Source organism: Camelus dromedarius, chromosome 23 (assembly GCF_036321535.1).
Source record: "Camelus dromedarius isolate mCamDro1 chromosome 23, mCamDro1.pat, whole genome shotgun sequence".
Classification (NCBI taxonomy): domain Eukaryota; kingdom Metazoa; phylum Chordata; class Mammalia; order Artiodactyla; family Camelidae; genus Camelus; species Camelus dromedarius.
The window spans coordinates 12,009,481-12,037,325 of record NC_087458.1 but is presented as its reverse complement, the minus strand read 5'-3'; the positions used below and the strand labels follow the sequence as shown (position 1 = coordinate 12,037,325).

The window sequence follows — 27,845 nt, the reverse complement described above, 5'->3', positions numbered from 1 at the left end:
AAAGCACAGCATAATCATAGGCAGCTTCAGCAGAAAATGCACATCCAATTCAGCAAAAAGCAGTAATATGATCTCTGGAAGAGATGCCATGAACCAGAGAAGGTGAAAACTGGTGACTGAGGGTGAAGGACAAGGCTACAAGTCAGTTCTGGGGGGCTTGTCTTCAGCTTGAGCTCTGGCCATGAACATCACTGATTCCACTGTGTACTCAAACATACTTTAACCCACTCCTGTGAGTCACACTTGGGCCATTTACAGGCTGAAAAGTCTTGGTCACTTCATCACCCCCACCTCTCTCATTTCCTGAATCTTGTGAAACTCTCTGAGTTCCACAGAGCAACTTTATCTCACTCCCACAAGACAGAGGAGGAAGAGGTGTTTCCACAGGCCCCACTAGGCCAACTGCCTCCACTCCTCATCTCAGAGCCATACCTGGACTTGGGACTGGATTTCAGGGATACGAGGGGGCTCCCCATGGATCTGCCTTACTACCACGGCCCTCTGTCCAAGCGAGACTGCGAGACCCTGCTGCTCAAGGAAGGGGTGGATGGCAACTTTCTGTTAAGAGACAGCGAGTCTATGCCAGGAGTCCTATGCCTCTGTGTCTCGTGAGTAGCCCCATCTTCCACACATTTGGGACCTTATGCTGAATGTAGGACTGATAACCAAGTAGAAAAGTCATTGCACTTGACTGGCTTTGCAGCCCAAATGAGCAGAATGAGAAACAGACCGATACTACCAGGAGGGGATGGGAGGAACGTGTCTGTCCAGGCTCCTCCACCTGCCCTTCCCTCCTGGTGCAAAGCCTGCAGGAGCAGACTCTGTGGAGCAGCAGAAGGGGTGGGGGTGAAGAGAAGGGCAGCTGTGGGAGAAAGGGCCTCTTCTGTAGTGGCTGGCTTATTTGGTATGGAAAAGACTAGGTGCCCTTTATGAAATTTTAACCTGAGAGGCCAGGTTTTTACACAGATTCTGCTGTGTCCACTTGCGATGCTTAAAATACAAATAATATTTCAAATTTCTTTAGACTTGTAAAAAGGCTTCAGCATACATCATCTCCTTTCATCCTTTCTGTAGTCTATCAAGGCAAGTCTAAGCAGCCATCGTTTTATAGCAGAGACCTGGGATTTCTCAAATAATTTGCTTGTGTTGAAATTCACTTGGTGTTTCCAAAGAGGCTGAGCTCAGTATGAAGTTCCAGGCCAGAGTATCAGAGCTGTCCTGCTGAGAGGAACTTGTTTAGCCTAGTTTAGAAAGCAATCTTGAACAGACATCAGCGGGAATCTCCTGTCTTTAAGGATTCTCCTCTTTGGGGAGACCACTGAAGTTTCTCTTGTTTGTTGTGGGAATTAAAACCCAGGTGTCTCCAAGAATGTGCTTTAGTGTTTCTTAGCATTAGGAGCTATGAGGACAAAAGTGATTGCCATTCCTAACAGAATAGGCATCTTTCTTTATATGATGCCAGGAATCCAGATCCAAGAATGGGAGCCTTAAGATGTTAGCACTTTGAATTTTCAAGTTACAAGTGATGTTGAGAGTGTCTCCATATATTTTTTAGCCATTGCTTATTCTTTCGAGAATTGCACAATCATATCCTCTACATATTGTTAGCTTAAGTTAATCTTCTTTTTGCTGATTTTTTACAATTCGTATGTAAGAAAGTAAAATTTCTTTTTCAAAAAAAGAAAACTACAGATCAACTTCATTTAATATCAACTTTCAATGAACCACTAACAAAATAGAAGCCAGTAACATATTAAAGGAAAAAATACACTATGCTCAAGTATGGTCCAATCCAAGAAATCAAGGATGGTTCCATGGTAGGAAAATTCTTAATTTAATTACATGTTAACAGGTCAGAGGTTACAAATTTCGTGGCTCATTCAGATTTGCTTAAAAGGTGTTAGATAAAATTCAGCATCCACCCCTCATTTAAACACTCACTTGTGTGCACTTACACATGCATGCACTTACACACTTCCAACCGGACAGAGCTGGATAAATGCTTCCTTAACCAAAGGCCAGATGAAATACTAGGCGAATTACCCCTAAAATCATGAATAAGCCAAAAATGCTCATGGTAAGCATCTTTGTAACATTTCGCAGGAGATATTTGCAAGTGTAATTAGTCAAAGGGAAAAAATGTGAAAGTTGAAAAGGAAGATGCAAAATTATTATTATTTGCAGCCAACATGAGTTTTATACCTGTGAAATCTAGATTTTACTGGAAAAAAACTACTAAAAACAAAATTCAACAAGGATATCTGCTTATACATTTGAAATTTAAAGTCAATAGCTTTCTATTTATTTATGTTCTTTTTTTTTTTTTTAAGATTCCATATATGAGTGATTTCATATGGTATTTTTCTTTCTCTTTCTGGCTTACTTCACTTAAAATGACATTCTCCAGGGACATATAAAATAGAAACAGAGTCATAGACACAGAATACAAACTGTGGTTGCCAGGGGGACGGGGGTGGGAAGGGACAGACTGGGAGTTCGAAATTTGTAGATACTGACATGTGTAGAATAGATAAACAAGATTATACTGTATAGCAGAGGGAAATATTTACAAGATCTTGTGGTAGCTCACAGCAAAAAAGAATATGACAATGAATATATGCATGTTCACGTATAACTGAAAAATTGTGCTCCACTCTCGAAACTGACACATTGTAAACTGACTACAACTCAATTTAAAAAATATTTAAAAATAAAATAAAATAAATAGCTTTCTGATACAGAAACAATAACCAATAAGAAGATATAATAAAACATCTCATTTACATCAGCAAAAAATAATACCCACAAATAAATGTAATATGAAATGTACGAGACTTGTACATAAAAGCTTAAATATCTACTAGGGAGTTTACTAGAAGTCTTACTAGAAGGGAAGGATTCAATTTGGGAGCATATCAATTCACCATAATTAATCTATAAATTCAGTATGCTTCCAGTAAAAAAAAAAAACCAACAGAACTTTAAAATTTTTCTTCAAAGATAGTAAAGTTTATCCAAGTGGGAAATGAAACATAGGGAACCTACCAGAGAGCCAGAAAGTTTTTGATCAAAAAAAAGGGGACTAGCTCTATCAAATATTAAAATACATCATAAAACCACAGTAATCACTACGGTAATTAAACGAATTTGGTCCTGAGAGATCAATGGAATAGAATACAGAGGCTGGTAGAAATAAAGCCAAAAATATATGGAATTTAGCATACAATTAAAAAAGCATTTCAGATCAATGAGGAAAAGATGAGTAATAATTAATAATGTTGGGACACTTGGCTAGTCATCTGGAAGAAAATAAACCTGAATCCCTTTCTTACTTCTTGAAGTAAAATTAATTCAAAGTGGTTCTAATGCATAATTTTTTTTAATGAAACTATGTATTTTAGAAGAAAATGTGAACTATTCAAAAATATCCTGGAATTGAGAAGGCCTCTGTAACAAGGTATAAAACCCAGAAACCAAAAAGGAAAGATCGATAAATATGACCATTATTCAAAAAAAAAAAAAAAAACAAACTGTTGTTAAAAACAACTTATTCAAGATCTTGTGGTAGCTCGCAGTGAAAAAAAAAAATGTGACAATGAATATAAACATGTTCATGTATGACTGAAAAATTGTGCTCTACACTAGAATTTGACACAACATTGTAAAATAACTATTACTCAATAAAAAATGTAAAAAAAAAAAAAAAGAAAACAACTTATTGACAAACCAACAGAAAAAAAAAACCAAAATTTCATTAACATATAAGAGCTTTTAAAAATCAATAGAAAACTAGGTAAAGTGCAAGAGGAGATTCTCTGAAATGGAATGTGAGAAAGAATGCTATGGGGAAAAAAATGCTAGTTCTCACTCAAAACTAAAAACATACAAATTAAAAGAATAATGAGATAGCATTTTTACCTATTCAAGGGGCTAGAATTAAAACTATGAAAATACCCAGAGGAAATTCGAGTGCTGGGGAGCAGACAGGCTTGCACATGCTAAATAAATGCAGCTTCTCTGGATGGGAATGTGGTCAAAACATAAACTGCATGGATATAACATGTAACACAAATTTTCACTAATAAAAACCCATCATGTAGTTATGACTGCACAAGTATGTACAAATTGGCATTAACAAGATTGAAATACGGTATGAAAAAGCCTCCAAGATTTATTGCTGTATGAAAAAGGCAAGATGCAAAGTACGATCCCATTTGTGTAAAAAAAAGTATGTGTATATCCTTGTACATTCATAAACAATTTTTGGAAGGTATATAAGAGACTTATAATAGTGGTTACAGCTGGGAAACTTAGGAGGTGTGAGTAGGAAAAAGGTGTCGGATTCATTCTTTTAATTTGATAACTTTTTTGCACTGTTTAAATGCTTTGTATGTGCATGTATTACTTTGATAATTTTAAAAATGTTTACAAAAATGTACTGAATCCCCATTATCTATTCAAACACTGTGCTAAGGCCTGGGGAGATTCCAACAGGGATCTTGCAATTTTTTTTCAACATAATAAATAAGGAATAAATACAACAAGGGTGAAGTATAAAATCAGAGAGCTTTATACAAATTCAAGGGCAGAAGAGATGAGCGGGAAAGTCTTCTTAGAGGAGGTGATATCTGAGCTGGGACTTAAAAGAGTGGATAAGATTTGGTTACACAGAAATGGGATGGAAGGCACTGTAGGGAGGGGAGAAGGCAAGAACATAGATCTAGACGTGGGGTATTTTAAAGCACATACGAATCATAAAGGGCTCTGGAAAGGTAACTCGGAAGCCAACTTTTGAAAGAGTCAGTTTGGGATAATATTATAGGGTCTTAAAAATGATTCTATAGATAATGAGGAAACATGGATCATTTCTGAGCATGGAAATGACAAGACTGGTGCTGAGTTTTAAGAACCCCAATCAAGTAGAATGAACTGAAGCTGGCAGGTGATGACAGCAGTGAGCCTGTTATGTCTCCAGATGGGAGATGGGGAGGAACTGACTGTGGCGGGACCAGCAGTGGGAACGGAGACTAGAAGAAGGTGCATGGGCTGTGACAGAGATAGGGGAGATCTCCATCAAGATTTCAGGGTAGATAGTTGAAACCTGGATTCTCTTTAAAAAATGACATTTATTCTCAACTGTTCTGTGATACATCTTCCTAGTTTATACGTTCATCTAATGCAAAAGTCACTAAGAAATTTAATAAAAATAACAACAAATCAACTGGAGAGGTAAGAAAAATTTGTTAGACACCTGCCCCTGATCAAGTCTCACCCTCTTCCCTACCCATGTCACTAAAACACATGTAAAATATTAGGCACCCTGAGGCTCAAGGCTCAGATCAAATGACCCGCTTCACAGCTCTTGTGAAATTTTGTCATCACACAGATCGGTACAGACCATTCAATTCTAGTTGTTCAGCAATTGTTTAAAGTCTCCTATATGCCAGGCACTGTGTTAGATACTTTGTTGATAAGGCAGAGTCTAGTGAGGAAATTAAAGAAGTAAATGGACACTGTGACGTGTGTGGTAACTGATGATTTACAATCAGGGGATGATGGGAACTTGAGAGGAAGGAGTGAATCATTTATCAGGGAGTGGAAAGCCTACATAAAATCTGGGAGCTGGAGAATGAATAGAACCTTTATTTTTTCATTCAACAAGCATATACTGAGCGCCTGTTATGTCAGGCATGGTCCTAGGCATTAGTGAAATAGTGATAAATAGTATTTGACATTGGTCCTGCCCTCGTGAAACTATATTCCAGTGAGAGGAGAGAATGTGGTGAAAAGAAACAGGCATTTTACAGAGTGAGACAGTCTGCTTTAGGTTGGGTACAGGAAAGGTTCCTCTAAAAAGGTCACATAAAGCAATTTATATTCCAGTATATAACCCTATGTGAGCAAAGCTAAGGTGTCTACAACACGAGTGTTAGCCTTGTTTTCTACATCTTTGCAGCAAGAGCCACCCTGAAGGAGTTTTCTATGAGCCAAAAACCATGTTGAGCTTGTTACATCAATTATCTCACTTATTCTCTGCAAAACCATCTTCAGTAGGTGACATATCCCTACCTTGTGGGGAAAGAAACTGGGGCTTCTTATTAAATAACTTGTCCAAGATCGAACTGTTAATATGGTGTCATGTTCCCTCTCTTACCAATGTCTCCAGTTCCAATATGTTCAAGGTGGTCGCCTTGGACCTGTGTTGTAAAGTGTCCAAGGCAGGTACTTGAGGGCTTGGTACTAGAAAATCCTGACATGTGAAATCTTGTCATTTTGCTCCCCAGAGAGGAGCTACCCTTTCCTCTTTGTTGGGTTAGAATGCCAATACGCCAAATTCCATGCTTTCACAGATCTAAGCAATTTATATTCTGCTGACAGAGGCCAACCTGCCTGCTTCTGCCCTTGCCCTTGCCCCAGAGACCGCGGGCAGCTCTGAACCCTCTGCAGGCACTGTCCGACAGCGCCCCGTTTGCTCCAGTCCCTGAAAGGACCAGGGCAGAGTGACCACATTCCAGCACTTTCCCACCTGACCCCTTTCCCTTTCCGTGGCTCCCCCAATCAACTATTTTCGCTTACTATGATACTATGGGAGAAGGTTAGAAATAAAGGAAGGAAGTCACACGGAGAGTTGACCTAACAGCATATAGCACCGACCAGAAAGCTATGTGGTAGCCGTGGACAGGAAATGTTACCTGATCTCACAGCCTGATAGAGCGTGCAGAGAACACCAATGTGCAAAACACTATGTAGGTGACTTTGTGAGTGTAGGAAGTTGGAAGTGGGTCTGCCTTTACAGTCAGCAGGGTCAGATGGAGTGGATATTAGGAGATGCATGGGCTTCACCGCTTGGAGTGAGGAGGGAATTCCTGCAGTCATAGGAAGGCTGCAGGAGAGGAGAACCTGAGCCCTGACTTGGGGCATGTCCTCACTGCGGAGGGAACAACACAAAGAAGGAGGGAGAGAGATCTCGAGAGACATTTCCAGCTCTCAGACTCTGAGATATTTGGAAAGACTTTTAGAGTTCAGAAAGAAAAAAATCAATTCAGACTTTTTTGTTGTTTTAGAAAAATCAAGCATAGAGAAAGGTACAAAAAAGAGAGCAGAAATGATCTCAGTCACACTCAGAAATCACCATTTTTGATATTTCAGTCCACGTCTCTCCAGAGATGTATGTCTCTATGTATATGCATATATAAGCAAATGTTGTATATATGTACATAAATGGTTCATTATATAAAAGCTGATTTACTACCTGTTTTTTTAATGTATAATATGTATCTTTCCACATCAAAGAAAGCCAATATATCTCATCTTTTCATGATTCCTTCCTATTTTGTTGACTGCATCTATCATAATTTATATATAATCATACATTTAGATGTTTCTTTAATATCATCCATGTTTCTACTTAACAAGCTTTTTCCTCTAGATTCTTGAACATCTGAGATAATTTCAATAACTGTCTTATTGTCCTTGTCTACCAAGGTGGAACCTGATGGTCTCCCTAAGTTGACGAGATAGAGCTCAGAGTCCATGAAGGCCAAGGTGCCTAGAGTTTACGGGCAGGGAGCAGGAAGGCAGAACACAGAAGGAAAGATACTCTTTGAATGAGCTCCTGGGATCTACAGACGGGTTTCTTGAATCATCAGCTTAGTGTTAAATAGCTTGTGTGCATTAGGAAAATACCCAAGGCTGAGTAAAAAAAAAAAAAATGACCCAAAAGAAGCCAAGGGAACAATCTCTGGAGCTCACACTGGTCTGAAAATAAAGTTTGTGTTCTCACCAGAGTAGAAAATTTTATAATTCATGGACATCAGTTAGAGTAATCAGAAGCATATTGACTCAGTAGTGGAACAGAATTAGTTCTAGATTCAAGGCTGCTCTTGTGCCACCTAAAAAAGATTTAAAACAAGCCTCCAGAAGACTGAACTATTTCCAAGTAGCTTAACTGCACCCTGGAACAAAGTTCAAGACTATTTACAGGAGCACAAAAATACGGAGCACCAAATAAAGTAAAATTTGCTATGTCTGGCATCCAATCAAGATTTACCAGGTATAAACACAATCCATAATGAGGAGAAATGTTAATTAGTATAAACAGACCCAGAAATGAACCAACGTCATACTTTACAGGATAAGATAATCAATGTCCTTCTGGGCTATCTTATGCCAGAGAAAGAGAACTGACACATACCTGAGGCAAGGCCATGACTGTATAAGGCTACTGTTATCAGATGAAGGCAAACTCGTTCTACAACTACCTTGCTGTTAGGAATTTTAGATAGCTAGCTAGCTAGCTTGCTTGCTTTTGATTTACAGGAAATCTTTCCCTAAATGTAGGTGCCAGATCTTTGATCATTTTACCCACGAAAACATGCACATCTAGAAGTGCAGCTGTAAATATGCTAACCTTTGATTGAGGCTGTAATAATTCACATTCTCCATGGTATGTCCACTGCTTGTACTGGCCAAACAGGTGGTTAAATAAGAACGTGGTATGAATCAATACACGTTGTATTTCATTATTTTGATGGTTCACATAGACATTTCTTCCATCTCCTTTTATTCCATGAGGAGTTTGATTAGGTCTCTTGGTAAGATTTCTTCATACAGGCTTGGCACATTTCTTGTTAAGATAATTCAATGCATGTAACAGACTGTACTTCAATTAAAAAGAAAGATATATATATATATGATGTGATTTTTCTCTATATTAACGAAGGAAATTTAAAAGAGATAGTTCAGCGCAACTCAGTCAACAGTTATTGAGAATGTACTGAGACAGGCAATGTGCTGGAGTAAACAAAGAAAACACGATCCTGGCCTGCGTGTGAATTGTAGATGTGTAAATGGATAATTAAAATTCAGTCTGGTAAGTGTTATGCCTCCATAGTAATGGGTGACTTTCTTCAAAGGTTCCCTTCCTTTTCCCCCGATGGAGCGCCCCACCCCAGGGTGGCTCACTTAAAGCACTAGGTGCCCTGAATCAACTCAGTGCCCTGCTTGACCAGGTTTTTGGGCAAAGCCTGGGTGGCAGAGACAGCCTGTGGCTGGAGGTGGTGGTATGTAGACAGTGAGGAGACTGTGATATTGATTATCATAGCTTTATAAGACTTGAGACCTGTTAAGACAGGAATATGTACACCAAGCAAGCCCTGAATACCCATCACTCCTCTTCTTCTCCCATGAGAATCAGCCTGAGGTCATCCCGTCCCCCATTCCATCTTCCTAAAGGCACGGGGGGAAAATCAGAGATACAAATTTTTACACTACATTCATTTTAGGTCTATTTTTTTGAAGAATCTAAAACATATTTCTTAATAGTAAGAAAGTAAAATCTTACTAAAAGAGAACTACTAGAGAATTAAAACATAGCTTTTACCACAAAATAGTATACTTCAAAAGGGGTGAGGTTGTTGGCAAAAATAATAAACACTTCTTGGTGGGCCCCTTCTATCTGTTTGTTTTGTTTCTGTGTTTGGATAGAGGCTGTTTCAGAGCCATCGGTAAGCATCTGCAATCCTAGTCAATCACTGAGATTCCTAAAGACTTGAATAACAAACTCTGTATCTTGCTTTCAATAAAAAGATATCAGTGCCTATAAAGATCCACAATGTTCAAAGTAGATTTTTTTTCAAAGTTGCAGAACCAGAGATGGAATCGTGTGAAGATAAGCAAATCACAGGAAAAGATTTAGTAAGCTTATACTTCTGTCTTTAGCCTTCCCCAGCTAACGTCAACAGAGCTTTTCCAACAGATGGGAAAGTCTGCACCAAAAAGCCCTCAGGACCTACTGATGGCATCCCTGGCACACCCTCCCTCCTGCCTCCCTCATCCCCTCCTCCTTCTTCTTTCTTTAATCTCAAAATTGCACTGAAAAAGCTATTTTCCTTTAAACTTTCACTACTAATTTTAATTTACAATGTTTTATGGAGTGTTTGTTATTTTTTGAATACTGTATTTTAATTAATGTAATCTAAAATAGTTCATATTAGAAAATACGTATTCATATGTATTTTTGATAATTTACACTTTTGATACTTTACAATATATTTATGATTTTTAAAGTAGATTTAAATGTAATAAATATATGATTTCACTGATCTTTGCTTTGTAATAAATAATAAAATGTTGGCATTGTCAGTTTTGTTTCAATATTGCCAACCTGAAACAGTAGACATTCAGGCTCGTAGATTATACATATTTTTCATCTTTACTAAATTTTGCCAAATTGTTCTCCAAGACATTAGTATCCAATTACACTCCCATTAATATCATATAAAACTTTGTATAGCTCCATACCACAGCCAATATTCTGATTAGTAAACTCTTACATCTTTGCCAGTCTGGTATGAACTGATATCTAGTGTGGCTTAATTTCCATTTCCCTGATTGACAGTGAAGTGAAGCATCTTTTCATGTTTATTGGCCATTTTATTTGTCTTTTTCTTATCGTACCTCAGTGCTCTTTTTATAAACAGTGTTGCAATTATCCTCCCCAATCTACGGACTTTTTCACTTTGCTAAGGTTACGATAAATAGAAGTTTTAATGTTAATATAATGAGTTCATTAATCTTATTTATGGCTTTTAGTTTCTGTGAGTTAAGAACTCTTTCCTTAATTCAAGGTCATTAAGTTGGTGGCTTACATTTATTTCTCTTAAGCTCAATGTTTTGTTTTTTTCACAGTTGGGTCTTATGTTAGATTATGAAAACTACTTTATCATTACCATTTAACAAATGGTCCATCTCCTTCTCACAGATCTGCTATGCCAGCTCTGTCATACATCAAGTTTTTATACAAATGTGGGTCTGTTTCTGGACTCTCTATTTTATTCCATTAATATCTTTTCTACTCTAGAGCCAATTCCTCACTATCTTAATTATAGCTCTATAGGAAGACTTAAGACAAGATAGAAGCCCCCACACAGACACACACACAGAGCAATTATTTTCATTTTTCAAAATTGACCAGATTTTTATGCAGAGGAGTGACATGATCTGACTCACATTTTGCTAAAAGGACCACCCTGGCTGTTGTGTACAGAATAATAATTAATGACATCAGAGAGAGAGGAAACAATCACTAGAATTATGTCCTTGACTAGATAAAAGCGGATGGCACCCAGTGGAAATAGGAGGGATTAGCTTTGCAAAGCAGCATGCAAAGTTCACCTACAGTAACAAAGGCAGGGTCTGTGAGTGCAGATGCAATCATGTGTGGTGATGGGAGTCTGGAAATTCTCTTCTAATGGCTTTAATCCTTTTGGTGAAGGCATCAGTTAGGAGTGAAATGTTGAACGTTTAAGAAGAAAGGAGATGGTGTAGAATCACTGTTGAGGAGAATAGGAAGATAAATGATTGCCTGGAGGCATTAAGAGCCCACTGGAGATTTGTGGTCACGAATTTAAAGTGAGAACAGTGAACATGGCCACATACAGCTGCAGAGAGTTGGGCTTAATCAGGATTCTGGTTTTGCTAGTTAAGGAAATAAAGTGAAAGTGCTAATGGGGTTGAAGGGAGTGATTATAATGATGGACAAGCAGTTTAACCTGGGTAGAGAAGGGAGTGAAGACACGTGAGTGAGAACATTGGAAAGTGGTAGGATCAATGAGTTGGAAGTTCTATGGGGTGAAGGGATTGCTGGGGTCAGTATACTAGGGGAAGGGATCTGGAAAGATGGAAAGCAGGGGAAGAGAGTGGGATGCATGAAATTCACATTATGAGAGGGTTGCCATTATTGACAATTACAAGGTCAAAGTTATGAGTGGGGCTGGCTTCATGGTGTGCAGCCTGTGCAGTCCCACAGGGTCTAGACTTCGAAGGCCCTGCACTTGGTTTCATGCTCTGCTGTCACCATTTCAAAATTCCTAATAATTCTGTAACAAGGTCTTTAAATTTTCATTTTCGCCTGGGCCTCACAAATTATGTAGCCAGTCCTGGTTAAGAAGATGGGACTGAGTGGGTGATGGAGGTGGAGGACAGGATTATTGGAGGAGAGGAGTGCAAGGAACTGAGAAACTGGAGTGTTGATGGATAATCTACATGTGAACTGAAATTGCCAACAATTTAGACAGGAAAGGTATTAAAGACAGTGACAGCGCGCTAGGAGCTAAAACCTGGAGTAATGAGTGGCAATGACCCAGAGGTCAGGAGCTGTTATTAATAATGACACCTTTATTGGGTAGTGGGTGATGTAATCTAATGACACAAAACTCAAAGTGGAGGATTGGGAGGAAGAAGGGAAATAACGCTGAAGAGCTGCAAAAGCAAGGAGAACCCTGGCCTCCCCTCCAGGCCTGTGGTAAGAGCGCTGGGGGAGAAAGCAGCAGCCTTCCAGCAGGATCCAGGGGAAGCAGAGCCAGGTTTCATTTAGAGAGAGAAGGTGACAGGAAGGTTAGAGAACAGGTGGAAGATACAAGAGCTGTGATGATGGCAGACCTTGAGTGCTCAAGACTACGTGGCAGGACTGCAGGAGCTGGGGAGAAGGGGACCCAATACAGGCTATACAGAACTTTGTGGGATTAGAAAAGAGGAGAAAAAATGACTCGCAAGACTGGGGTTCTTGCAATGACTCACAAACAGATTAAGGGTATGATGAGATTAGCCCATTGGATTCCAGGCAGAGAAAGTGAAGGCGAGACCGTGAGTGCTGGGGGATAGAGAGGGGGTCCCTCGTCACCACTGGTGATGGAGCAGAAGGCTTGGAGGAACACGGGCTTTTTACCTGTCTTCAGTGTGAATGCACACTGAGAAATTACGTATTTTTTCAAAACTTTATAAATGACATCTGTAAAATAATAACTAGACTAGGAGACATTTAAACTAAGCTTTTATGTTTACCCAATAATATTGTCATCATATAAAGTGGACACTAATCTCACTGCTCTGAAATCTCTTACAGTGCTCTTTTTTGGTAAACATTTCAAAATAAATTCACATGCGTATCACAAGCTCAATAAATCAATTTCTTATAAAGCATTGCTGCAATGTGGCTTGTTATTTCATTTAAAATACTTCGCAAAGAATAAGACTATATTTGAGCAATGTCCATCTTTATACCTTGAAGTATATGGCTTTTGGACTAATTAAGCCAGAACTTCCATTTGTTTTATTCTTTCAATTCCTTTAGGAAAGATTTTCTTAGGCTGATAATATAGCAATGTAATTAAAAATAAAGTCATTTATTTAAAAATTTAACATAGGCTATGTGATAACTGGGTTTTGAAAAGCCACATGATCAACCAAATACAATGTACGGACCTTGTTTGGATCCCGTTTTGAACAATACTTCTGTGAAAAGACTTTTTTGAGATCTCTTCCCAGACTGTGAAATATTTTAATCTGTCACATATAGACAAGGACTCATGTAAAAACTTTTTGTTGCTTTCCATCTGATTTAGAGACACCTACTAGCTTATTCTGGCCTCAGGAAACCCTGCAAAAGGACTGGGATTTGAAGTCAATTGTCAAGGTCTCCAGACAATCAGCAACAAAGTCCCCTGTACCTCAAAGCTATAAGCAGCTCTCTGCCTTCCCAATTCAGTCAAAAGATTAGTGTTTGATTCTTTGGTGTGGGTGCAAGTGAAGTGGTGAGGAGTGATCAATCAGATAATTGTCAATGTCTTTGATCCTCATTTTTTACATTTTAATATCTGTGTGGTAGCAGAACATGGTTAACAGTTGATGGAGGCACTCAATGTATGCAATTTTCTCCTTGGAATCTATTATTAAGTTGATACTTTATCCTTTAATTGAGGACATCTTAGAATTGAAGGAATATGATGTCTGTTATTATTTGCTTTGGAAACTGCTTGATTGGGTCTTTTATCTAAATTCCAGATTATTTAGCCAATGGCTTCTGTCCCAGTGAGGAACAAGAGCACAATACATCATTTCCTTGCACAAAGTTCACAACATTCTCTGTTTTACTTGCACTATCTCTAACGAGGTCAATGAATGCCATTTAATAAGCAGTAGAGGGATGGCTCAGTGGCGTTTTGTCTGTTGTATCAACCTAGGGCTAAGTGAAGAAAACTAGAAATAACAAGATGACGGAAATTGTAAACTCTCTCTCCTTAACTTCTTTGCTACAGTGCAGACTTTCACCATCACAATAAGGGTCCCCATTTCCAAACCTCTGTCTCTCAAATTTCCCACAGATGAGAAGGCTTGAAAGTGATCATTTTCTTCACGGGATCCAAGATTGACAGAGGCATTGCACACAAAATACAGTGGTAGATGTTACCTGAATTTGCATAGAAGAACATAATGATTCACGGAGTCATCTTTCCACAGGTTTAAAAATATGGTCTACACATACCGAATCTTCAAAGAGAAACACGGGTACTACCAAATACAGGTAAGAAGACATAAGAACTCCTGTAACAACAACAACAAAGAGCCAGGGGGAGAAGACCCTGAGACCACCTCTTGAACCTAAACGTGGCCAGGTGGAGGTACTCTAAACAGGGAAGCCCGGTGCGGAGTTAGAGTCGGACCAATAGTTAATCTTATCTTTCTTTGAGAGAAATAGAACCACACTAGAGCTGGTTCCCGTTTATTAAAAAACAAGGCTGGTGTTCAAAAATGTAGAAGCACACAGTTCCTCCAGTGGTCACATACACCAACCTGAACTCCATATAAGACCAATGTCGAATTAGAAGTCTAAACAAGGACCAGGATGGGTGGAAAGGGAAGGTGGGGAGAGGTCTGAATGTTGAGGAAGTCAAGGGGACTCCACAGCCGCATAAAAATATAAGGGGAAGTATCAGTCAACTGGTAGTCTTGGGGATTTCTTTAACTTTTCTCCTTTACCTAGAGTTAATCAAAAAAGCTTTTTTCTTTTGAAGCTGCTTTTCTGGCAGGAAGTAGAGTATAATAAATGTCATAGAATCTTTAATTATTAACAGAGAGTCCTCAAATAATCTTTCTGAAACATTTCCATTAAAGGTTAAGGAGACTTTTTTTTTTACTGCAAAATTTCTCAGAATCTTCATATGCTAATGTTTCTTGTAGCTACTTGAAAGAGATAAGAATATATAGTGATCCCCAAACACATACATATATAATTTTTCTTTTGCTGCAAAGAACATTATTAAGGCAATGAACAAAATTTGAATAAGGTCTGTAGACTAGTAAATAGTGTTGTATCAAGATTAATTTCCTAATTTTGGTGTGGATATGCAATGCTCTTGCTTTTTAGGAAATATGAGATATTATAGGGTTAAAGGGATATCATGTCAGCAACTTACTGTCAAAAATTTTTAAAAGATATATGTACATACATATATGCACATTTATGTACTTAGAGAGAACGAAAAACAGAATGACACGTTTAACATTTGGAGTGTGGAGAAGGATATACGCGGAAATAGTTTTGCAACTTTTCTTCAAGTCTGAAATTATTTCAAAATGAAACGTTTTCTAGAAGGCAGTTCGTTTAAAAACATTTATTTCTTTGTTGTGCATATTTTGGGACATTCTGGATAAGTCCTTAACACCCCATTTTGTCTCTTGCTTGGACACAGCAGAGAGGTATCCCAATCAGTTATAAATCAGACACGGGGCATTGCATGGCAGAACAGCTCCGGGCTCAGAGGCCTGGGCAGGATGCTGCTGTGGGCCGGAGTGACAGCCTCACGTGGGCCTTCCTGCAACCGACTTCCATGTCAGGCTGCGTCTGTGCTACGGACGTTAACCACACTGCACGCTGGCCTTCTGATCAGCACCCCTCTCTACAGACCAACACCATGGCCACGTGAGAATCAGCGATCATCAAGGAAGTCAAATCTCTAAGAGGAGACGAAGCTCTTTGTTTTTAAATTATTTCTATAAGATCACATCAGAAAACTGAACTAGGTTTCTACGCTGATCAACAGAAAACTATTTACAATTTACCTGAATCACACTGACGTTCCTATGTTCAATTTAAATCGGGATTTCTTTGTCTTTTCCTTTCACACAGATTCTGAATTCATCCAGTTTGTAAACTGCACATTTTGCACCTCCCATCAGAAGTCTGCCTCTGTTAGTCCCCTAGGAGAGCCAAGCCTGCCAGCACACAGAGGCTGGTGCAAGCTGGTAGAGGGTGCCCTCCACAGTGTATCTGCAGGGCCTGCCCCAACTTGCCCAGGATGGGGGCTTACTCCACACTGCAGACTGAGGTGGGGGGCCCTTCACTGTCAATCCTCTTTACTCAAAGTAGCTCAAGTCAGAGTTCTGTTTTAAACAGGAGGGTTTGTGTGCATCGTGTGCGGTGTGAGCACCCACGCATCAAGTGCCGGCCACTTGTGTTCAGCTCGCCACTCAGAGGCAGCCCTGAAAACCACTGTTTTGAGAAGTGTCGCCTTTCACACACAATTGCATAATGATTTCTTTCTTGCATTTTTGCAGACCACGGAAGGCACTAAGAGACAGGTCTTTCCGAACCTAAAGGAATTGATCTCCAAGTATGAAAAACCCAATCAAGGGCTGGTGGTTCATCTTTTAAAGCCAATCAAGAGAACCAGCCCCTGCCTGAGATGGAGACGATCAAAGATACAGTTGGACAGTATTTATGGTAAAAATTCTCACACGGGAGTCAGACAGGAACTTAAGTCCCATTTCCACCAATGGCCTACTTTGCAGAATCAGTACAGATAATTGCCCCTTTCTATGATGTTAGCCCTGAAAAGCTTCATCCTACTGAGAGCACTTTCCATCTTGCTGGGAAGCGGTGCCCTGAAGCTCCTGGAGGGGCAAACAGATAGAGCTCTCTGTGCTTGGAGAGCCCGGGGAGCAAGAGAGGTTCCTGGAAACTCTCCAAGATCTGACTTCAAACTCGTCCTGTGACCTTGTGCAAACCACAGCGGTTTGGGACTAGATGGTCAGTAGGCAAAACTTTCAAATGAGAAAATTGCTTCAACTCCCTCCCCAAGGCTCATCCTGTTACATTTTGCTCAATAGTTGCTAAGCCTTCATTTATATAGTGTTAGGGAATAAATTATTTCAGATACACCCCAAAAGGTATTAAGCCATGGTGGAAAATGAGAGACCATCAGGATGAGTGCAGAGAATCCAAACCACACCCCAAACAGTTACTCTTGCTTATTTACACACCCTTGAAATCTGCTCTCAGAAAAGAATCTAGTATCTGTCAGTTGTCACCGAGTTTGCATTTAACTCAGACTTCCGGGGACATTTACGGTTTAGCTCTGTTTTCTCATGGTGGGATGTATGGTTACAGCCCCAAGTAAAGGTATTTCAGTCATCAGTGGGCAGGTGATGGGGGTGGTGTGCGGATGTGCTAGCCAGGGAGAAGGGACCGTGCAGTCACGCCACACACATTCTACTCTGTCTGCAGCAAAGTTGCCCTTTAGGCTGCCAGACCAACCTTTTTTACCTCCCCCACAAGACCAAGCTTGTTAATTATGGCTTTTTAATTATGAAAGAAACCCTCCCCCACCATTGTTTCCTCTGTCCCCCTCCCCCCATGCAGAGGCGTGTGCACCCATGTACACACACAGTCACTTCCTATAGGCTCAGCTACAGATGGAGTTCGACACTTGCAGAAAGTAAAAGGCAAAGCCAGGCAGAGTAGAAACCCAGGAATGTACCTGTGCTGCATCCTTAGGCAAACCTGGATGAGCTGCTGAGGGGGCTTGGAGTTCTGGTAGTATTTGTCTCCACAAATATAAAAGAACCAAAAATCCTAAGAGGTGAACCCTTTAGAGTTTGTCCCCAAGAATTGGGTGAGAGTCTCACCACACCAATTGTCCATGCTTCGTCAGCCTGGGCAGAGCGAGCTCCCAAATCCTCAGCTACCAAAGGGGGAGTGTCCTCGCCTCCCCTCATCCTCTTCCTCCCCTTCACTTGGCCTCCTTAAAACAAGCCTCAGATGTTCCCATTCTGAGCGAGGCACAGGTTTTTCTACTGGTGAATGGGGGCATTGGGTGCTGGAAATTCTGATGCTTGATTTATAAAAAGACCCCCTAAGGGAGAGCTCCCTGTGGTACCCCAGCCCTTGAAGACATCGCTCTGATGTGGCATCAAGATCACGCTGTGCCTGGGGAGAGGTCTCCTTCCCCTGAGTGGTGTTGGTCAGTGTGACTCCTGAGTGTTGAGCCTCACGACTGGCCTTCTGCTTTCTCCCCCCAGAGAACAGTAACAGTGACTATGTGGACCCCTTGCCTTGAAGATAAAGAGACTGGACAAAGCACTTAGAGAAGAGATGGGGTGACAGCTCTCACCAGCAACCTTGCTTCTCCTGCAGGTGTAGGTCTGGAAGGCCAAACTCTAGGGGACAATTTGGATTCTCCTGGTCTGGGTGACTGAAGACGTTCTGTTCACCAGCCTCAGAGAAATCACTCCCCATGTCCCCGCCTGCCATGCACACAGCACAAGCAGCTTCTAAGCCCCGCTTCCCCTCTCACTCTTCTTGCTTGGAGTAGGACAGCCTGACTTGTTAAAGATGCCCCCGCTATATCGTGGTTAATGTCCTCCTTCTAACCAGGCAACCAGAGAGGCAGCTCCACACAGAAGAGAACACGCCGGTTGCTAGTTAAGAGCCTGCGTCCCAGTCCTGTGGCTATGTGACTTCAGACAGACAGCTTCCTTTTTCTAGGTCTCTGTTTCTTCATCTATAAGATGAGAGGCTGAGCAGGAGGATACACACTGCCCTGGCCTCTCTGCTGAGCCTGGCTGTGTCCGGTAGACATCCTGCAGCGGTGGACATGAACGCAGCACCAGCACGGGACTTGGCTCCCAACAGCCAGCACCTTCTCTGCACCTGCCTGTGCTGCTCTCGGTCACGGTGAGAGCCCTGACCCACTCCGGCACCCTTCGCCCTCCAGCCTGGGCTACTTGCCTTCTTTCTAACCTTGGATCTTTCTGCCAAACACTGCCTCTCTGATTCTGCCTAATTTTATGTATGCACTAACCACTTCCAGCAGCATGGATGTGGTTCTGCAGCATGACATACATGGGGATTTTGAAGCAACCCACGTGTAGTTTCTGGTCCCGACTAGGTTTTAAGCACCACCAAAGCACAGCTGGGTCTTCCCTTGAATCCTCCACAGCGTATAGAAATGTGTGCTGCCCAGAGCTGTGCCCAGTTCAGAGACATGACTGGAAGTTTATTCCTGAAGAGTTTGTTGCATTGGCTTTAAGGCCGTTTAAATTTTCCTGCTAGTTCACGATTTAAAGTAAGACCTGATTAGTGTGGAATGTACCAGATTGTACGCCCTTTCTCTCACCCGTCTTCAAACCGTAGTGAACCATTCAGCACCCCCTGGCCTTACCTTTTCAAGTTATTAAAGAGAGGAAACATGAGCAGACATTGTGGCTGGAACCTCAGTGTATGAGCCATCCTGAATTCTTGGGTCACGCAATCCACAGCAGACAAAAAGTGAAATGCAGCCTTGTTCAGACTGCTGAGGGAGACACGTCCTTCTGGCTGGTTCAGGAAAGGACATGAGAAGCAAGCCTGCTCCTTGGGTTCAGTCCTGGGTCTTTGATTCTTTCTCCAGGGTACAGAGAAGCATGTCCCAGTTGTCAGGGCCCACAGCAATCCTTGGCACAGAAAATATATTCAGTGACAATTTCTTAAATAATGACTAAATAAACCAACATATAAAATGTAGTCACTCATTCTGGATAGCAGAGATTTGTTTGAACTTCATATATTCCAAAATCTAGTGGAACAAGGCTATCATAGAAGAGCTTTCCATTATAAGTATCATAGAAGCAATTCCCTTTTTTCCTGAGCACTGGGCATAGCACATTATATGATGCATGGTCCCCAGTGGGATTCCAGCACATTTCTCAAACGAGCAAGCCACATTTAATAGCTGATGTGGATGTCATGCTATAGTTCCCTGAAATGTTTTAGAAGACCCTGAACAGGTCACGTGAAGACCAGCTTAAAGATCTGGGTTTGCGGGACTGGAAGAGGGAAGGCTGAGACCACAGCAGCTTTTTCAGTGCTGGTCTGTGACAGAAGATGCAAGATTCGCTGGGTTCAGTGCCAGCCAGCAGAACTCAGACCAATGGCTGGGTGTTTATAGGAGGGCAGTTTTAGCCAAATATAAGAAAGAACTCTAGCCCACTGGAGCTATCCTATATTCAAACAGTCTTCCCTCTGTGGTCATCTAAGTGGACTTAGGTAGGGGGAGTTGAGTTAATCACATTCCTTAGTTCCTAACTCATTATCACGATCCAGCCATACAAGACCCTTCTTTTATTTCATTTTTCTTTTATTTTCATTTTCCCCACTTCAAGATCATGAAAAAAATTACCCTACATTTCCTTCTACTGGCTTTATATGTCTACCCTCTATAGTTAGGGTTTTAATGACGGCAAGGACTTTTGTGTTTTTCACTGACATACATGCAATGTCTAGAAAAGCCTTTCACACACTGTAGATGCTCAATAAATATTCATTGAATAAATGATGAATCTGAGGTTAATCTGGGACCCATGGTGAGAGGTAAGAACCCAACTTTGTATTTTTCCATACACATTGAAGTAGTTTTCCCATTTCAACCTGTTTAATAATTCATTTTTCCTCTTCTGATTTATGGTTTCTCCTTTACATCACAACTGTTCTAACACTCTGGCTTTGTAATGTATTATTGCCTGGTAGGATAAGCGCTCTCTCTTTTTTAAAAAACCAATTTAGCTATTTGTAGACCTTGATTCCTCCGTATGCATTTTAGAATAAATAAGTTTCTCAAAACATCTTGCTGGAATTTTGAGTAAACTTGCAATGAATTTGTAGAGTACTTAGGGGAGAAATGACATTCTTGTGATGTTTTCACATGCGTAATCATTCATTATTTATTCAGGCCATCTCTTTTGTTCGTTAATGCAATCATAAATTTTTACCATGGAAGTCTTATATATTCTGTTAGATTAATTCTTATTTTTAGTTGCTATAAACTTATGTCATATGTTTTATTACATTTCTAGCAGACTACAGCAGTAGCAAACTATGCTTTCATTAGATCTACTGGCTTACCTGTTGATTCTACTGTAAATTAAATTGTAAATTCTATGTAAATGATTTTTCTCAGCTGTAAATGATAACATTTTGCTTTCTTTCCTTTCACCACTTACGCATCTTATTTATTTTCTATGTTTACTTGATTGGCTAGGACCTCCAGTATACATTCAACACTAGTCATGAAAGTGTTGCTCCCATTTTATATGAAATGCTTAGAAGTTTTCTCCATTTAAGCACAATGTCTGTTATAGCTTTAAGAAGGCTATCTTAGTTTTTGCTAGAAATGTTCTGAAATGTATTAAATGATTTGTTTCTGTATCTACTGAGATGGTCACATTCCTTTAATCTTCATTCATTAGAGGTAAATTACATTAATGAAATTGCTGAATGAATAATGAATTGTTACACCATCCTTGCATTGCTTAACTTAATCATATTATTTTAAATGAACTGTTGGATTCAGTAAGTTAATATTTCAATTAAGATTTTTGCATTAAAACTCATAAATCAAACAGAACTATAATTTGCTGAATCATGGTTATGTTAATCATATAAAGTGAATTAAGCAGTCTTTTTTCTTTTAGTTTTTCTTTCTTTTTTTTTCTTTGCAACAAATTTGTAAGGTAAGGATTATCTGTTGCTGGAAAGTTCATTAGTACTCTTATGAAACTGAGTTTGAAGCTCTGGTCAAAAATGGAGAGGGAGTCTTCTATAACTACATAAATGTCTTTAAGGTTTATTGGTTTATTCAATTATTTTGCCAAATTTGGCAGTCTTTGTTTTCCCAGGAATCTATCCAGTTTGTCTAAGTTTTTGAAATTATTGCTATATAGTTAATATTATTTTATTATTTTTAAGTCTATGTTGTGACAGTCATCATATCTCTTCACTCTGTATTTTATTTGCATCTTACTCTTTTTACTAATCAATTTTATGCATCTTTTAAAAATTTGATTTGTCTAGTTTTGCCACTTTATTTTGAGGGGGGGAGGTAATTAGGTTTATTTATTTTATTTTATTTTTTTAATGGAGGTACTGGGGATTGAACCCAGGACCTTGTGCATGCTAAGCACACACTCTACCACAGAGCTACACCTCCTCCCAGATTTTATGTGTCTTAATGGTCCTTTCAAAGCCAGCTTTTAGTTTCGTTAGTCATTTTTTAAAAATTGTTTTTAGACTGCTATTCTCTATTTCACTGATTTTTTAAATCATTTTAGCTTATTTGGCTTATTTTCAAAATGTATTATTTTCTAATAAATACATTTAAAGCTATGAATTTATTTCACAGTACTACTTTAGCTGTACCCCATAAATTTTAACATTGTATTTATTGCAAATTTATTGTTCAGGTCAAAGTATTTTTAATCCCTGTAAAAACGTCCTCTTCAATCCAAAGAGAATTTAGTAGTTTGTAATTGCTTTCAAATATGTACTTCAGTTTTTACTTTAGTATAGATTCCAAACTATGTAGTATTGAAGTTAGATAACATAGTTTGATTTCATTTCTGAGGTTTCTTTGATGACCTGCTATATGTGGACATTCTGAGGATATTTCATTTGTTTGAAGGAACTTTTTTTTCTATCCATTTTAAAGCTCACTCTCTTCACCCTCTCCCCAATGTATTCAAGACTATGGGTTATATAAAACAAATATTTTTATAGATTTCCTTTTTTTTCTTTAATCTATTTGACCTATCAGAATCAAAGAGAAATGTCTCTCATTTTAATCCAGTATATATGAGAGTTTAGTTTTTAATTATGGTAGTTGATGTATAGATTTGTCTTCATAGTTCTGTCATTCTTGTTTTAACTATTTTGAGGTTATATTTTTAGGTGTACAACTTCTTATAATTATTTCATCATCTTAATGTTTCCTCAGAAATGATTTCTCTTTGTCTCATAATTTTTTGACTTTAATTATATTTTAATATCACATTAAAATGTTAGCCTTTCTTTTCATCCATACTTTTTGATATATAATTTTTCATCACTTTGTTTTTTAATTTTTTTAAGATCTTTTGTGTTAACTCTGTCTTCTATAGACAAAATATTGCTGGATCTAATTTTTTCCCAATTTAAAATTTTCTCCTTTTGTTTGGATAGCTAAATACACTTATACTTGTTATAATTCGTTCAATTTGAATTTATTTCTGCCATTGTTATAAGCTGAATGTTTGTCCCTCCCAAAACCATACGTGGAAGCTCTGAGCCCCCAGTGTGATGATATTTGGAGGCAGGGCCTTTGGGAAGTAATTAGGTTTAGATAAGGTGTGCCCTCATGGTAGGATCAGGGCTCTTATGAGAAGAGAAAGAGACACCACCTGCCAGCCCTGAGGAAAGGCCCCATGAGGACACAGCAAGGAGTCAGGAAACAGTCCTCGCCAGACATGGGACCTGCTGGCACTTGATCGTGGACTCCCCGTCCCCTGGAACTGTAAGAAATGTAGTCTAGTAAAATGTCTGTTGTTTAACCCATCCAAACCTATGGTGTTTTGTTACGGGAGCCTGACTAAGAAAGAAATCTTATGCCATTCTTTCCATTTACTATACATTTTGTTTCCTTTTTTTTTCTCCTTTTCTGCTTTTCACTGAGTAGATTTACCCCTGCTAATTTGAAAGCTCTGTTTTTTAAAAAAAGCAAACGTTTTTGGTGGTTACCCATAGCTTATTAAGACTTGTATTTTTGTTTTCCTCTACAATATTTAAATATGTTGTTATAATTAAGCACACTCTCATTTCCTTTCTGTCACCATCATTAATCCCGCCTTATTTTCTGATCTCTAACATATGAATTATTGTTACCTACTCCTTTTGGGTCCTTTACCATTTAAGTTGCAGCAAGCTTTACCGAATCACTCATCCTCATTTCCTATATATTTCCAAACACACGGACTTCTGCGTTTTCTTCTTTTCTTACTAGACTATTTCCTCCAAGAGTATTTTCAAAGATGGTCTTTGAGTAGTAAACCTTTTGCAGTCTTATATGCCCCATAATGTATTTATTTTACATTCATTTAAATGACAGTTAAAATGAATGTAAAATATAGGTTTAACATTCTTTTCTTTCAACATCAAATATTAAGCCCTTAGTATTTTGCATCCAGGATTCTTATTGAAATGTCTGATGTTAATGTGATTCTCCTTCATAGCTGATCTTATTTTTCTGGAAACTTTCAAGGTGGTCTGTCTTTATGACCTTAAATTTCACTGTATGTCCAAGTATGAAATTTTCCTCCTCTTTCCTGTTTGAAAGTCTATGTGCCACTTTATTCTTAAGATGTTAATCTTCCTGTACTTTTGGAGAATTCTCATTTTTTCCAAAGATTTCCTTCCTTTATATTTTCTCTCTCTTGCTGGAATTACTGGGAAAGAAGTGTCATCTGTTTTATTTCTTACTCCACATACTACTTGTTGAATGATCTTAGGAAAATTACAAGCCTTTTCAAAAGGAGATAGTACTTATCTCATAAATAAATGTTTCTTTCACCATGAAAAGCTGCCTCTTGCAGACGTTAGTTGCCAGAAACTGCAATGCCTAAATCTAGCCACAAGAGGTCAGATAACCACCGAGAAAACTGGTACTGAGCTGAGGGTTTTTTGTTTTGTTTTGTTTTTTCAGGACCATGGTAGCTATAAAATCCAAAACATTCCTCTCACTAATACTCATCTCTCATTTGAATGCTTAATCTCCAGTGTCAATAACCGGATTAGTGTATGAGCCCGCCTTCCCTGAGTTTGCAATTTGAGATGCAATAGAAATACTTCTGCCACTCCTGCTTGGGGCTGGAATTCTTGCAATCCATAGAGCAGATTCATACCAAAACCTTTCAGAATGGATGTTTTCAAGAGGCACTAGATTCAATTCTGTCACTTACTGGTAGAGTGACTTTGGGCAAGTTGCTGAAGCCCCCTAAGCCTCTGGTCAGCTGCATCTAGAAAGTGGTGTTAATAACTCTTACTGCATAGAGTTATTGTGGAGAATCAGAGACCACGCCAGCACAGGTTAACACTGAAAAACTACTCTTTGTTTTCTCTTCTGTAAAATCAGGGGCTGGTGAATGGGTCCTTAAATTCCCATCCTACATGAATATTCAGGGTTTAATGAAATTGCACTCACCCCTGGAGAAGGTCCAACTCAGTAAGTTATTTCAGGGCCATGAACATTTCCTGGAAATTTTTATCAGACTGGTGTGATGGAAACAGAACCATGTGGTGATGGGAAATCTCCTTAGGTCTAAAAACCTAGGCCTTCAGGTCTAGTTCTGCTCTTTATTGGTTGTAAGACTCGGGGAATCTGCTTAGTCAACTCAGTCTCAGTTTACCCATCTATAAAATGGGGTTGAAATAACTACCTCACCAGGCATGATGATTAATGAGATTACATGTGTGAATTCTTTGAATGCAGTATTGTCTGAATCTAAAAAATGGACTTAATAGGACTTTTCTTGCAGGGCTGTTGAGAAAAACAAACGAGATAATGAATGTAAATTGATTAGCACAATTTCTGGACTATATGAGAGCTTAGAAATATAATTACAAAGAACCAATTAATAGCACTAAAGCCCAAAAGGGTAAAGTACAAATATTAAGGACTGGAACTCACAGCAGCTGAAGGAGCGGCAACCAGAGGTGAGTAGGTGCCTGGCATTGGAGTGCGATGCTTCTTACATTAGGCTGCATTCAAGTGCCTGCTTCGCTGGCTCCTTGGCAAGGTGCCACCTGTCCAGGGAGCAGAATTAACGAAGGATCTGGCTGGAGAGAAATGAGCGACACACTGGCCTATTAATCATTTTCCACTTTGAAAATGGCCTCCCTCAATCCTTCTCTGCAGTGGATGGTCAGGTACAGAGACCGCCTGTGGGTGGAGACCTTGAGGAAGGAGGCTGAACGGGGTGGGGTTGGTCTACCCCAGACCTCAGTGAGAGCCCAGTCTAGTCTGTTCCACACCACTTAGCACTTGACTGTATGTGTGTACATACATATAAAACCTCCCAAATTAAATGATACATTCTCTGAGTTAAGTTCAGCTCAGAGTACATCATTATCAAGCTCCTGTGAGGTGCCAGGAGCTGTACTGGGGACTGAGGAGTCAGAAATGATGATGACAAGGCCCCTGCCCCAGGAGCTCAGGGACTTAGGGCCGAGACACCAGGAAGCAGCTACCTTCCATGTCATGTGGCAAGTGGGGCCACAGTGGAGGAATGCACAGGAGAGCAGAGGATGGGCTGGCGGTGGTGCCTGGGCAGGGATCCCAGAGGAAGGGATACCTACACTGAAATCTGAAGGATGAATGAAGATAGCCTGACAAAGTCAGAGGAAAGAGAAAGAAAGGCAGGGGCAGAAGGGCAGTCTTGAACAAAGGCATGGAAGCACTGCTGAGCAGTTTGGGGCAGAGGGGTACCAGAGCAGCAAGGCAGTAGTGCCAGATGAAGCTGGCAAGGTAGGCTGGGCTGGATTATGGACGGTCTAGAGCACAGAGAGCCTGGGTCACCCGTCTCCCAGGTGCTTCCCAGAAAAGTCCCCAGCCTGTAGCCATGATCAGTACCATCTACATAACTGCCGACTGATGAATGCAGGGGTGGGGGGAGCAGCATGGGCGGGGCTGCTGACCGTGACCACAGCCTCATCCCTCAGCTTTGTCGTACGTGGAATCATTTCCCAGGTGGCCTGTACAGCCTCTCCAGAAGATCCAGCTCCTAGAAATGTCACACCTTGGTCCGGCCTAAACGGAACCCACCAGTTCTGCTGCAAAGACTTTCTGACAGTCCCTAACACAGAGGACCCATGATTTAAATTAAGCCAGGAAGGCAGACAAACAGAATTTACCAGATACCCAGAGACTGTGGGGAAGGTAATATAAGATGGGCAGTGCAGATGCGTTCCGTTTTCCTATCCAGCAACTGGGTCCACCTGTCGTGGGCCCAGGATGCAGAGGGAGTGCATTCACTTGCTGGAGCGGCAAGCCCTTCCCAGGGCTGACGGAATGTATGTCCCTCCATCTCAAAGGCCAGGCTTCCCTTTCACTGGCCTCATAGTGGCCTGGACCAGCCAGAACCACTCCGCGGTAACCAGATGAAGATGTTGTAAGTTGCCATGGACTAGCCTGTGAAGTAGGCTGAACATTCGACTGTGCTGACGCACCAGACCAAACCAGCCGGCGTTACCATTAAATAACCAGGAGAACAGAGAGGATGCGGTGACAAACATGGAAGGTGCTCTAAGGAAGGAGGTGGCTAAGCAGGTGGCACTGGAAAACGCTGACTGGTTCAACAGTAAAACACGAAACAAAGTTGCAGTTTGTCGGGAGGTTGCTTTTTGCTTTGGGGGATTTTTTTTCTTTTCTTTTCTTTTTTGGGTCTTTTCCAAGGGAGAAACACTGGCAGCATTTCCTACTCTGTAACAGATTCCTCAGGCACCTCCCATGGGAAAGAAAGTAGCCTGATGTGTCTGGGTAGGTTCTTAAATATTTCTCCAAGCGTGATTCCCTGACTGTGTGGTCAATAACCAAGTGATTCGTTCCGTGGGGTAGAGCTTCTCCAGGCTCCCTTGAGCTGGACTATTTATCATGGCAGCAGCTGGAGATAAGCTGGACACAAAGAGGATTTGTGTCTCCGGGGGTCGGGCCCTAGATACGAAAGCAGAGGAATTTTCTCATTAGTGGTAAATCAGTGCAGGGGACTCTGAGAATGGCAGCAGGGCGGAGGGCATCCTGGAGGGGCAAAGCACTGGAAGATGCTTTCACTGGACAACTCAAATTAAGGTTTCCAGAGTGGATTTCCTTGGGAGAGAGGAAAGACATTAAATGTCACCCACACTTGGGAAGCTGCTCGGGGGAGGTGGGGATTCCTCTGTGTGGACT

At 40.2% G+C, this 27,845-nt stretch overlaps 1 protein-coding gene across 2 annotated transcripts; it reads left to right on the top strand.

The window, feature by feature from the left end:
- The first annotated feature begins 334 nt into the window (after positions 1-334).
- On the top strand, positions 335-27,467 carry SH2D1B (SH2 domain containing 1B). 2 transcript variants are annotated; one of them, XR_010377520.1, is made up of 5 exons: positions 335-608; positions 14,299-14,362; positions 16,396-16,561; positions 18,139-25,615; positions 26,649-27,467. XR_010377520.1 is itself a non-coding variant. In XM_010984414.3 (4 exons), exons 1-4 carry the CDS (start codon positions 475-477, stop codon positions 18,174-18,176), a joined length of 402 nt encoding a protein of 133 aa, XP_010982716.1. In that variant the 5' UTR covers positions 335-474; the 3' UTR covers positions 18,177-27,467. The 2 variants fall into 2 exon arrangements, 1 of the variants encoding a protein (XP_010982716.1); XM_010984414.3 differs by having other exon boundaries at positions 18,139-27,467.
- The last annotated feature ends 378 nt before the right edge of the window (positions 27,468-27,845 follow it).

What these genes read in the sequence shown, in the direction of transcription:
- SH2D1B (XM_010984414.3), top strand. Translation starts at nt 475, where the DNA reads ATGGATCTGCCTTACTACCACGGCCCTCTGTCCAAGCGAGACTGCGAG. An exon ending in GTCCTATGCCTCTGTGTCTC is followed by an intron (nt 609 to 14,298) that starts GTGAGTAGCCCC and finishes ATCTTTCCACAG; the next exon opens with GTTTAAAAATATGGTCTACA. An exon ending in ACGGGTACTACCAAATACAG is followed by an intron (nt 14,363 to 16,395) that starts GTAAGAAGACAT and finishes GCATTTTTGCAG; the next exon opens with ACCACGGAAGGCACTAAGAG.